Source organism: Panicum virgatum, chromosome 2N, assembly GCF_016808335.1.
Source record: "Panicum virgatum strain AP13 chromosome 2N, P.virgatum_v5, whole genome shotgun sequence".
Classification (NCBI taxonomy): domain Eukaryota; kingdom Viridiplantae; phylum Streptophyta; class Magnoliopsida; order Poales; family Poaceae; genus Panicum; species Panicum virgatum.
Genome location: NC_053146.1, coordinates 19,932,740 through 19,945,521, shown reverse-complemented (window position 1 = coordinate 19,945,521; position 12,782 = coordinate 19,932,740). Strand labels below are relative to the sequence as shown.

Here is a 12,782-nt window from a genome sequence, read left to right as displayed (position 1 = left end):
TCAGAATCAAAATTGTCTAAGGGTGACAATTAGCAATGCATCGGCCATATATTCTTTAAACATGTCTAAATAGCCGAAATAAGAGAACCAGCAAATGTAACAATTTCTAGTTTAAGATCAGCAAATTATTTCGATTTTATATTCCTTAGCATGTTTAATAACAAAAGTCTTGAGACGGCCAATGCGGCTGATTATACAAATTATAGCTCCTTGCTAAAGCATAAAACTGATATTGATAGTCATAATATGGCAGCCAAGAATTATGATCAAACCACGGATTAAACACACCTGAATATGCAGTCCATGGTGCGTGCATCGACGGGATAAATGATGAAGTCCAATAAGATGATCGATGATGCTTTTTTGATCTTGGTGGTGAAGAACTTCTTTTTCGTTTGCCTTCCAATTGATTGTTTTGTTTTTGTGCATATATTTTCTTGTATTTATCCAGAAGCTCCTCAAAAGTCGGCTTGATCCTATTTTTTGCACCACCAGACTTCCCAGGTTCAGACCGATCAGACCGGTCTGACGAACCGGTCTGACTGGTCATGTCAGAACCGACATGGTTGCTCTTATCTTGCCTCCCAGTCGAACTTGAACGTTGTTCAGCAATATCATTTGAAGTATGGTCTCCATTGGGGACAATCTGAGCAACCGAACTAGCCGATGTTTCTTCAACGGTCGGCTTTTCTTTATCTTGTGTCAAATCTGAATTTTTATTCAATCGCTCATCTTTTTGACACGATAAACTTGCTTGATCATCATGTATTTCTTTTTCTGCACATGCCGATTTTTAGGATCAAAACAACTATTATTTGTAGGTGATGGCTTACTAATTGCCGGTTCCTTATAGGTAATATAATTTGAGCACAAATATGTAGGAAGAGACGGCATATATAAAATATGAAACCATGGTGCACAAGAATAAGACAAATTGAAATCAGCACCCCATGGCATATGCATAGGAGATCCATATGACGGAAACGGCATTGATGTAGAAAAATTATTCCACCGCCGATTTTTATCATGGAACTGGCGTTTTGGAGATGACCTTGGTTGTTTGGATTTATTAGGCCAACTAGCATCTTTTGTATCTCTTTGATTTTGAGGTTTAGCCGGAAACTCTCCAATGGGCTTCGGCTTTGCTTTTTGATGCTTGCTATGCCCTTTAGCTTGAACGGTTTTCCAAACACCGATCTCAGGTTTCTTTGGCTTAATCATCTTAGATTTTGATTTATTTTGCAAAATCTTAGATGAGCCGGTGAGACCGGTCAGACCGGTTGCAGTGCAACCAGAAGCTTTGCCTTTGTTTTGTTGCCCCTCGAGCGTTGAAGTACTAGATTTAGTCTCTGTGCTCTTGCTAGGGGATTTTGGTTCGACAATTTCGGCTTGGGATGGCCGAATTGTATCTTGACAAACAACATCACAAGATGGCAAATCTTTGCAAGAATTATTAGTCGGCTTTTGAATAACCGATTTTTGAATAACAGGAATTGGATCTACACTCTTATTTCTATTGATCTGATCATCCACAAAATTAAGAAAACCACTTATGGCGCTTGCTGTGGACTTACTGTGTTTTGGTAGATCGTACATCATCAACTCATTGATGACAGATATCTTCACCATGATGACGCCTTGTTCCATTACCCGATAACAGTGAGGATGTAAAGTCTTCTTGAGTAGCTTTTCAGGTAATCCTTCAAGTGCTATCATATCACTGGAGTATGATAGATCGGCCATGATAGCCAGATTCTCTTCCCCAACGGAGAAGCTAATTTGTGTTGACGCCTTTTACGGGCCAACATACGATCGCGCTAGGTCGCGCGGCGTGAGGAAGGACTCCTTGCAGCACAGACCGATCAGAGGGACCGGTCAGACCGGTCACGAACGCTCGGGAGGGAGGGACCCCGTCGGGACAAGCGCGAGTAGGATTGCCCTAGGCTCAGCAGGCCAGCTAGGGCGTCCTCAAACGCCATGAAGACGAGAGAAGAACAGCATATCGAGGTTGGAAAAGTAGGGTAAAGGTAAAGAGATAAAAGATGTGTTTCTGATAGATTCGATTGGGTTGGATCCTCAATCGGCCGTGACCCTTTATATTTATAGGGTGGGGAAGACTTACCCCGCAAGAAATCCTATTTACATATTTAAATCTATTAAGAACTCTAATTATAGTCAGATTCCTCCTAGACCGGTCAGACCGGTTGAACCCACCGGTCAGACCGGTCGGGCTCCTGCCGAATCAGTTACAGCACCAGACCGGTCAGACCGCTTGGTCAGACCGGTTAGACCGGTTGATGCTAATTTTGGCTGTCAACACCGCTCGCGTGGGCGCTTGCCGGAGAGGGAGGCTGCGCGTGTGCACGTCTCCCCACCCCGCGCGCTCGCTGCCACTGCCGCCCGCGCTTGCCGAAGAGGGAGGCCGCGCCCGCACGCCGCCCCGCCCGTGCTGTCCTGCAGCGCGGCCGCGCCTTGGATGCCGGCGCCATCCGCCACCGCCAAGGAGGGGGCAGCGCGGGTGGCTGCCCGGAACTGCCACCGCCGGAGAGGAGCTGCCGCCACCCGCGAGGGCCGTCGTGCCGCGCCCAGGGAGGATCTATCCACTGGGCGGCCGCCGCCGCGCCGGTGGCCTGAGATAGAGGCGCGGAGGTGGCTGGTCGCCGGAGAGAGAGGGGGCGAAGGGTCAGAAGGAGCTCGGGGAGAGAGGGAGAAAGACGGAGGGGAGACAGGTGGGAAGAGGTAAAATAAAGATGCAAAGAATAACATGTGGACCTAGCTATTGCTAGTTGGTATAGAGGAGAAATATAGAGGATGCATAGGTGCAAGGAAACTGGAGATAGAATAGAGAATATCGATAACCAGATAAAAATATTTTTTTAGAAGATGAATATAATGTATGACGAATACGGACAACCTCAAATCTGGCGTTGGTGCTCCTACCTGTCGACCTGATCGAGTGGGTCTCATTAATGGCACTATCGTCCAGTACTTTGCTGTTCTGAGGGCATCAACTGATGTCCAACGCAAAGTCCAGGGGTAAGGCTGCCCACAGAGACATACGCTACCGCATCCTCAGGACGCGGATAGCGAAAATTTTGCTGCAGCGGCATACTGCAAAGCGTCCGCAACGCTTGCGGACGGGGGACGTTTCCTCCAAATCTACCGTGATGGCGTTCCTCCGCAACGCGCCACGTCGGCCCCACCTTGCCTCCGCACGATGCCGCGCGCGCCCTCCCAATCACCACGCGCTCCTCCTCCGTTGCCGCTCCGCCCAGCCCCGCGCTGCCGCTTTGCCGCCGCCGTCGGGGAGGGGACGGGCCGCCGCGCCCGCTGGGGAGGAGACGAGTTGTGGCAGCGGCGAACACGAACGAGCTCACGGCGCGACGGAATCAGAGGGGGAGGGAGGCCGGGAGCTCGCGGCGGCGTGGGCGAGGAGGGCGAGCAGGGGAGCTGCGGAGCAGGCGGGGCCAAGGAGGACGAGCAGGGGAGCTGCAGAGCACGCGGATGCGGTGCTTGCCAGCCACAGCTCGCCATCCCACGGGCCGCCATTCCGCATGCTCGCTATTCTGCGGGGACGAGCCGAGCCCAGCGCAGATCCGGCCTCCGCCCTGCTCCTCCGAGGCATTGCCTGCTCCGCCATGGACGCCGCCCTTCGCCAGCTCGCGCCGGAGCAGGGGCGGGCCCGCGCCGCCGTGGTCGCCCGTCTTGCCCTGCTGGGCGGCAGGTTGGGAGGCCGGGGAGGTAGGCCGGCGGGGAGGGAGGCCAGGGAGGCAGGCCGCTAGGGAGGGAGGCCGGCGCGGGGAGGGCCGCCGGAGGAGGGGGGTGATGGCCGCCGCGAGCGGCACGGGGAGAGCGAGCGCGGCCACTAGAAGAGGCGGAGCACGGCGCGAGCGTCCCGTCCGGCTCCCAACTCCTTCGCGCTAGTGTGGCGCCACCGCGCGCCATGCCTCTGTCCGCGCGCGTGGCGGAGGGAGCAGTGGAGGCGCGGCACGGCCCCGTGGCGCGCGCGGCGGATGGATCGGGGAGGGCCGGCGGCGGTGGGTGCTTGCCGGCGAGGGAGGAGAGGAACGGGGCACCGCGGGGAGAGAGGATGAAGGGGGCGCCGCGAGGAAGAAGCAGAGCGGAGAGAGAACGTGGGAGGGTAAAAAATTCTAACATGTGGGTCCTGTGACAGGTTGTTGATATAGAGGAGAGGTATAGAGGATGAACGAGTGCAGAGAAACTGGATTTAGAGAAGTGAATCTCGATGACTAGGCAGGAATATTCTCTTTAGAGGATGAATATAGAGTAGAACGAGTGTGGATAACATAAGGCACATTGACGCAGGTAGGTGGGGCAGGTACGCGGGTCCCACATGCAGGCCCAAGTTTTGCACTTTTGCCCCCAAACCTCTTGCTTGGATCGTACTCAGTGTTCCTGACCTGGGCCCTCCATTTTGGGCTCGTTTAGTTGCAATCCCATGTAGATAGATGTAATTGTTTTCTTTCAGTAAACATAGATGCACGGCCGGCCCACGCTTCGTGGATCTTTCGTTGGTTTCTTGTGGTGGGCGGTGACTTTTGGCGTTAGCTTGTATTAAATGTAAGTAGCTTAACTTTCACTCATAGAAATCGTACCATAAAAGTACATTGCCAAAATGCTAATTTTTAAGTAAATGATGCTTAGTATAAGGAAATCGGTTCAATGAGTAGTAACTAACTAGCGCATGGGTTCTCAAGGGATGCTCATAACTCAAATCCATGTCACTACACTTGGAGCCACTCTTAATGAAATACATCAAGCAACAAATGCGTGGCACTTAGAGTGGAAAATGTAGTATACATGCAGGAGGTTGCCGTTTGGTGGCTCTACTAAGTGGAAGGCAACGCTCCTAAAAAAAAGTGGAAGGCAACGACAAAAAGGAACAAAACCCAGGTGCCGCAAAAGAAAACCAAGAAGGGGGGCGGTTTCGCTAATCACGAGTCGTTGGGCCGAGGAGCGTGGTTTATTGGGCCGCCGCATGCTGCGCTTCGCCACCGTCGCGGCCCAGATAGAAATATTTGGGTTGGGATATGATGATATGGATGAAGGCTACAAGAATTATGTTCGGTGGGCCACACGTAATTTGTTCGCGTGTCAAGTGACACGTCTCTTTCCAAGTGAACGAACTCCAGGATTTTCTAGTGGCGCATTATTGCAAGTGACTGGAATTGCAGGTCGCTGTCGTTGTCCGTCGTGATGCTGTGCTCAACCCAATTCCGATCAGGTTTCTCTTCTCCACCTTCTCGTCCCCTTTGCAGCTGCAGGACAATTTTCCGGTCAGGTTGTTTTCCACAGGGAAGCTTGCGTTCCAGGCTTGCTAGTACCGTTGTTGCAGCCAAGAAAAGAGCACCAGGTACCGTCCTACATTTAGGTAGGCAGCCATCATTACCAGTAAAGCAGAATGCTCCTTTCCTAGACTAATATCTTCATGTTAATGGTAGGCTTGCATTAACTTTGCTACGGAAGTCTCACCAACTTGATCTTCCGTGGAAACCTTATCCTTATGTAAGAACATGCCTGGCAAAAGAACTACGGTCTTTTTTTCCTTTTTGCCACTCATGCATATGGCACCTGCCAACTGCCATGATGCTTAGATCCCTTCTTCCCTTTCCTATAACCCAAGCCACACACTATATAGGTATGTCGCGCTAACTATACCCCCATGGGAAAGAAAAGGCTGATCAAGGGGAGGGTTAGTACGATCCCTCTAGCCCACACATCTAACCAGTTTCAGAGTTCATATATTTATTAAGACAAAACATTATGATTATACAACTATCATTGTCAGATGTAGTGAAATATCAATACTATAAATCAATAGAACACTAAAAATACAATTACAAATAAAGGCTTTGTGTAACTAGAATAAAATTTTGTATACAACAAAATAAAATTTGATTCGAAAAAGTATCTTAAAAATATCATAGGAGTAGAACATTTTGGAAAAAAAATGAAAATATTACATTAGTAGATTGATACTTTTTATGAATAGATCAAATCAAATGATACACTAAACAAATCTAAGAAGAGAAGAAGAAACATGCGTAACCAATTGATTGCATTAAAGAGAAGTAGTAGATCGATATTTTTGCACATATACGCTACATCGAACAAAATAAATAAATATGGCAAAAAGAACATCCATTGTTGAGAAGAGAGGGGTGGGAGATAATTCAGCCGACAAGGACATGATTTCCGCTCAAAGAATGGTATATGGGGTTGTTTCTTGGAGTCTCAAGGCAGCATCCAAAACAAATATCATATGAACAAAAGATCACCCAATGCCATTGTGCGGTCTAAGATTGATTGGTTTTTGGTGCTCAAACTGTATCTCTAAAATTTTGTGTCCAGATTGTATCTCAGCCATTAACGATGAAAAAATGTTATGTATATTAAGCCATGTTTAGTTCCCAAAAAATTTCCTGCATTACTCGTCACATCAAATTTTCGAACACATGCATGAAGCATTAAATGTAGTTGAAATTATTTCATATGAGATGAATTTTTAAGACCAATTAATCCATAATTTGATAATGATTAAATAATAACGAAATGTGCTACAGTACTAAAATTCAAACTTTTCCCCGAACTAAACACAACCTTAATGTGAACGATACCCCCGGGAGACGGGAGCATACAACTGGAGATGCTGGGGCCGAGCTCAGCAGTACACCTCATAGGCCTTAGCTGCAATGCAGTTACTTCAGCTAATTTTCATTTTACACGCACGTTTAGTACACTTTCTCCAGCTAGCTAGTTACCTAAACAGGGCACATACAGCTCGAGTTTTTCCTGCATCATTGCAGCTCGCATCAGCCTGACAATGGCATGTTTGCAGCTCGCATCATTGCAGCTCGAGTTACATACAGCCTGACACATGCGGGCACAACCATGTTTAGCCTGACGCCACCCGTAACAAACAAACTCGCCAGTTCGCCACCGCTACTATTATTACGATGTGGAAATCACATCAGAGATCACTAGCGACTAAATGGGATTAGGATGCTTGATCTGACTTTTGAGCGCACCTGCTGCCATTAGATTATTGCTGCTCATCCTCAATTATTGAGCGCAAACTGACGCGAGCGAAATTGCGACGAGTTCCAACGAATTTCGGTCCACTCCATCGGCGCTGCAATCCGACAAGAGACCTGGCCATTATTCTCCCAGAAAAACCAATCTTTTTGCCCCCTCACCGTCCCTGTCCGAGCTGAATTCCTCTGCCTCCTCCTTCTCATCCGTCCCCTTCACCACGAGGTGGGCAGGTGGGCAGCGCCTCTCCGCGTGCGGTCCGTGTGCGCGCGCGGGTCCGGTCCCTCCTCCGTCCTCCCGGACGCGAATCGCTGGGCAGCGGTGAACAGGAGACCGAGGCGGCCATTGAAACTCCGCCTTCGATTGGGGTGCTGAGGGGGGTCGGAGGCTCGTCGCCGGGTGCTTGGGTTGATGTTGGGAGCGCGCGAATCGGCTCAAGTTCTGATCTTGGCGAGTCTGGAATCACGGGATTCTTTGGAGGTTTTGTCCTGAGCTTTCAAGGTTAGCAGCTGATTCTGTCTTCCATTCTCGGTACATACCGCGGAAATGGCATCAAAGTTTGATCATATTACTGTTTTTTTTTTTACAACCTGAAATTGTTTGATGACCCTTTCTCCGGCTTCACTGTTATAAGTCATTCGGAAATTGTGTGCTCAGGTTTGATAGTGGAAATCAACTGTGTTCTTTTGGTGGCTTTACGTTGATCAGCTGTGGCCGTTTGGCACTAAAACAACTTCGTGTCAATCTCAGATTTCCTGAATTCTGGTTGTTAATCCTCAAGTTTATGGAAGTTTGATCTTGAGACAGTTTAAAACTGGCCTCCTTATCCCTTCCAGTTCTGCTCTAGTTCAGAGCTTGTGTTCTTGATAGCTTTGGAAACGGACTGATATGTTCTGAATGCCTGCAGGCTACAGGACGGTGCTGCTGATTCGTCTGAAACCATGGAGACTACGAGCTCAACAAATGAGCATACCGGTAGGGGGACAATGTGGGAGCTGGAAAGGAATCTCGATCAGCCCATGGATGCAGAGGCCGGGAGATTGAGGAACATGTACAGGGAAAAGGTGATTATCACGTAACTGCTTGCAAAGATCTTTGTCATTTCATTTCACAGCCTATATTTCACTGTGCTGATATTGAGCATGTGTAACTGATCTGCAAATGAATCTTCAGTAATCGTGCTGTCCTCTTGTTTTCCCTTCTGCATTCGCAGACCTACCCAACACTTGTACTGTTACAACTAGCTTTCCAAAGCCTTGGCGTGGTGTTTGGAGATTTAGGCACATCACCTTTATATGTCTTCTACAACATTTTCCCTCGTGAAATAGAAGACACGGAACAAGTTATTGGAGCACTCTCGCTTATTATTTACTCCCTTACTCTGATTCCACTTGTTAAATACGTCTTCATTGTCTTGAGAGCAAACGATAATGGCCAAGGTACGAATACATCCTGCGCTCTTGCTTCCTTGAAAGTTCTGCTTCGGTTATGAAAGATCAAACTGCATATGGTGATTTTTCTAGTTTGTTAAGAGGATGCAGTAAAACCATACTATATACGCGCAGCATGCTGTCAGTTTTCACAAAAAAGAGAGGGGTAGCCATTTGGTTTTGAGACACAAAGTTTTTGTGTGCTACAGCATGCTGTCAGTTTCAGCACTTGATAATAATTCAGCATATTAGTATGGCACACTTTTTTCTCGAATGCACAGGAGAACTGCGCATCAATATATTAAGAAGAAAAAGAGAGGGGTAGAACCCCTAAGTCATACAGTTTGGGGCATGTATCATGCCCTTACAATGGACTCTTGTAGACTATTAAAGATAGACATAAGGGTGGGACCTGACCAAAAAGAACACCTAAATTACCCTAAGGTCCTGGGCGAGGAGGTGTGACACTCCTCGAGCCCCGGCGAAAGACCACAGATACAGCTCCTCTGTTATGGCCGAAACCACATGAGAGACATTGGGCGTAACTCCGTCAAAAACATACCCATTGCGGTGTTTCCAAATAGACCTCTATTAGTATGGTACACTGACACTGCTACAAATTTTAAGAGTCAGTGAGGCTTACAAAGATCATGAATATCAACATAATAGAGGTTAATTGTAATGCCAGGTGGAACATTTGCTCTTTATTCACTGCTTTGCCGGCATGCAAAGATAAACACTATTCCTAATCAGCATCGAACAGATGAAGACCTAACAACATACAGCCGCCACATATATGATGAGAAATCTCTTGCTGCAAAGATCAAAAGATGGTTAGAGGGGCACCAATTCAGAAAGAATGCAATTCTTATTCTTGTTCTTTTTGGTACTTGTATGGCAGTTGGAGATGGAATCCTCACTCCTGCCATATCAGGTGAGTATATCTATATTTAATTTTTTTAGGAAAAATCTAATACGTTTCATCAATTGATTTGGCACCAGGTTTTCTGAAATTAATATTGCTATGAGAACTTATATTATTATAACTTTGAGTTTGATGTTAACTGCTAAACATTTTGTTTGTTCAAAAAGTTCTCATTGTCATACTGAACGTCAGTATTATATAAAATGGTTTGGAGACTGAAAACATCCTCCCAGGAATGATGCTGACAGTCCCTCCAACAAATACTTTAACTTCTTTTACAACTAGTTAATGCCCCACATCCACATGAATTGAAATTTTTATAACAGTGCTTTAAGATGGGAAAATGAAGGACAGGCCTGACGCAGTGGTTAAAGTCACCCCACTGAGCCAAAAGGTCCTGGGTTCGACGCAGCCTCTCTGCATGCAGGGGAAAGGCTTGCCTCGGTTATTCCTTCCCCAGACCCCACTCACGTGGGAGCTACCAGCACTGGGTCTGTCCTTTGCTTTAAGATGGGAAAATAATTTCAGGTTATAAAAACGGCAAAGAACTTAGTCCATGGTGATGTTCTGGTCCCCCCTCTATAGCTATTGCATTGTTACTTGCGTACTGATTAGCTAGCAATAATTGACAAGGGAAAATAAATTTGTTTGTCCTTCCATCCCTTTAATAGTACTAAGTGATTGATCTTAAGTTTTCCTTGCAATGTGCAGTTCTTTCTGCGACTGGAGGAATACAAGTGGAAGAGCCCAAAATGAGAAATGGTACATATGAAACCTGGAAGTTAGTATTTTTTCCTGCTTTTATTAGCATCTGGATTAACTGTGATTTAGGAAATTTCCTTTCGTTTTACAATCTTTGTAGTGGTAATTGGTACACCGAATAGTTTCATTTAGTGTGGTCTGGTAGAGGACAGGCGATCATGATGCTTATATCAGTTTGTTGATGACTGAATTCTTACATTTATTGGTAAAAAAAAATTCTTACATTTCCGTATCCCATCAGATGTGGTTGTCATCGTCTCTGTGGTCATATTGATTGGATTATTCAGCATGCAGCACTTTGGCACTGATAAAGTCAGCTGGCTTTTTGCACCAATAGTATTTGTTTGGTACATTCTCATTGGAATCCTGGGCGCTGTAAACATATCCAAATACGATCAATCTGTCCTCAAGGCGTTTAATCCTATTTATGTCTATCGGTACTTTAAGCGAGGGAAGACTAGCTGGGCTTCTTTAGGAGGAATTATGCTCAGCATTACAGGTCAGAACTTCTAGCATAATTGCATAATCTTCTAGTCCTTTGTTTAATGGCAATTACCAGAACTGAAATTTCGGGTCATGCTTCAGGGACAGAAGCACTGTTTGCTGATCTTTCATATTTCCCTGTACAAGCTATTCAGGTACAATAGTTGCCTGTCTCTGTTACTCGCTATGCCTTTTTTTTTTAGAACCAAGGAGTCCTCTTAGAGGCGAATCTACATTTGTACACAAGACCTTTTCAACATGAGTACAGAAATATATCCTTTTGCTTGCCTGCTCACGACATCACATTTCGGTATGCAGATTGCTTTCACCGTGGTTGTGTTTCCATGCCTTCTTTTGCAGTATACTGGCCAAGCTGCCTATATAGCTCAGAACAGAAGTAGTGTGGTCCATGCTTTCTATTATTCCCTTCCAGGTAATGTCAGACAGAGGGATTCTTGAGTTACCATGTCTATGCGAATGCACATTGACATGACTATTGCGCAGATTCTGTACGTTGGCCATCATTCATTGTTGCAACAGCTGCTGCAGTAGTTGCTAGCCAAGCCACTATATCGATGACGTATTCGATTATCAAGCAAGCACTCGCTCTAGGTTGTTTCCCCAGAGTGAGGATCATCCATACGTCCAAAAAGTATCTAGGCCAGATATACAGTCCTGATATCAATTGGATCCTTTTGATATTCTGCATTGCTGTCACTGCTGGATTTAAAAACCAAAGTCAGATAGCAAACGCATATGGTAACATCTTTCCCTATCTGTCTCTGTGTACTAATTTGATGATTGCATTTAATACTCCAGCAAAGTTGCTAACATGAATGTTGTGTGAGCAGGTACTGCTGTGATAATGGTTATGCTTGTGACAACATTTCTCATGGTCCCCATAATGCTGCTGGTGTGGCGCAGCCACTGGAGCTTGGTTGTTCTTTTCACCGCGCTGTCATTGGTTGTTGAAATTCCATACTTCTCTGCTGTGGTGCGGAAGATCGATCAGGGTGGATGGGTTCCTCTTGTGTTTGCCGTCGCCTTCCTCATCATCATGTATATATGGCACTATGGTACACTCAAGCGCTACGAATTTGAGATGCACAGCAAGGTGTCCATGGCATGGATCCTAGGCCTTGGTCCAAGCCTTGGTCTGGTCAGGGTGCCCGGTATGGGCCTGGTGTACACTGAGCTGGCCAGTGGCGTTCCTCACATCTTCTCGCACTTCATCACCAACCTCCCGGCCATCCACTCCACTCTGGTCTTCGTCTGCGTGAAATACCTTCCTGTCTACACTGTGCCACCGGATGAAAGGTTCCTTGTGAAGCGGATCGGTCCCAAGAACTTCCACATGTTCCGGTGCGTGGCGCGGTATGGCTACAAGGACATCCACAAGAAGGATGATGACTTCGAGCAGATGCTCTTTAACAGCCTGATGCTCTTTGTCCGGCTGGAGAGTATGATGGAAGAGTACACGGACTCTGATGAGTACAGCACCCGTGAGCTGAACCAGGCAGGCAACGCTAACCCAAGAATCAATGGCATCAACGCCAGTTCAAACATGGATCTCAGCTACACATCCCATGACTCCATTATACAGGTGCAGTCCCCAAACCATACGGGGAACAGCCAGGCGATGTCGTCGGGCCAGACATACCAGACTGTGGGTGATGAGATCGCGTTCCTGAACGCGTGCAGGGAAGCTGGGGTGGTGCACATCCTCGGGAACACGATCATCAGGGCTCGCAGGGACTCAGGGTTCCTCAAGAAGTTTGCCATCAACTACATGTATGCTTTCCTCAGGAAGATCTGCAGGGAGAACAGTGTCATCTTCAATGTTCCCCATGAGAGCCTACTGAATGTTGGGCAAGTGTTCTATGTGTAAGCACTGAAAGTAATCACAAGTAGATAAACACCCAGAAGTCAGAACTACTGGAGAGAAGATAGCTAGCTGTATTCTGTTCATAGCTTATAGGAGCCTTTGTTGAAACAATTGTACAGCATCATGTGGGACCATTTGGAGCCTGATCAATACTTCAATAGCGGTCATGTTCGTCGTGTAGAACTTGTGCTGTATGCATATGTGTAGTAGCTGGTTGTTAAATCCACAGTGATTTTACCGCGTA

At 46.8% G+C, this 12,782-nt stretch overlaps 1 protein-coding gene across 4 annotated transcripts; it reads left to right on the top strand.

Moving 5' to 3' along the window:
- The first annotated feature begins 6,934 nt into the window (after positions 1–6,934).
- On the top strand, positions 6,935–12,782 carry LOC120659967 (potassium transporter 18). 4 transcript variants are annotated; one of them, XM_039938269.1, is made up of 10 exons: positions 6,935–7,554; positions 7,961–8,117; positions 8,267–8,492; positions 9,172–9,417; positions 10,120–10,170; positions 10,412–10,669; positions 10,756–10,808; positions 10,972–11,086; positions 11,158–11,412; positions 11,505–12,782. In XM_039938269.1, the coding sequence occupies exons 2-10, from the start codon at positions 7,995–7,997 to the stop codon at positions 12,539–12,541; spliced, it is 2,364 nt and encodes a 787-aa protein (XP_039794203.1). In that variant the 5' UTR covers positions 6,935–7,554; positions 7,961–7,994; the 3' UTR covers positions 12,542–12,782. The 4 variants fall into 4 exon arrangements, with proteins under 4 accessions (XP_039794203.1, XP_039794204.1, XP_039794205.1 ...); XM_039938270.1 differs by having other exon boundaries at positions 7,104–7,554; positions 11,014–11,086; XM_039938271.1 differs by having other exon boundaries at positions 7,110–7,554; positions 10,120–10,189; positions 11,505–12,766.

Coding starts and splice junctions, on each gene's coding strand:
- LOC120659967 (XM_039938269.1), top strand. CDS start 7,995: ATGGAGACTACGAGCTCAACAAATGAGCATACCGGTAGGGGGACAATG. Junction 10,171..10,411: donor AGAGCCCAAAATGAGAAATG/GTACATATGAAA, acceptor GTATCCCATCAG/ATGTGGTTGTCATCGTCTCT. Junction 10,670..10,755: donor AATTATGCTCAGCATTACAG/GTCAGAACTTCT, acceptor GTCATGCTTCAG/GGACAGAAGCACTGTTTGCT.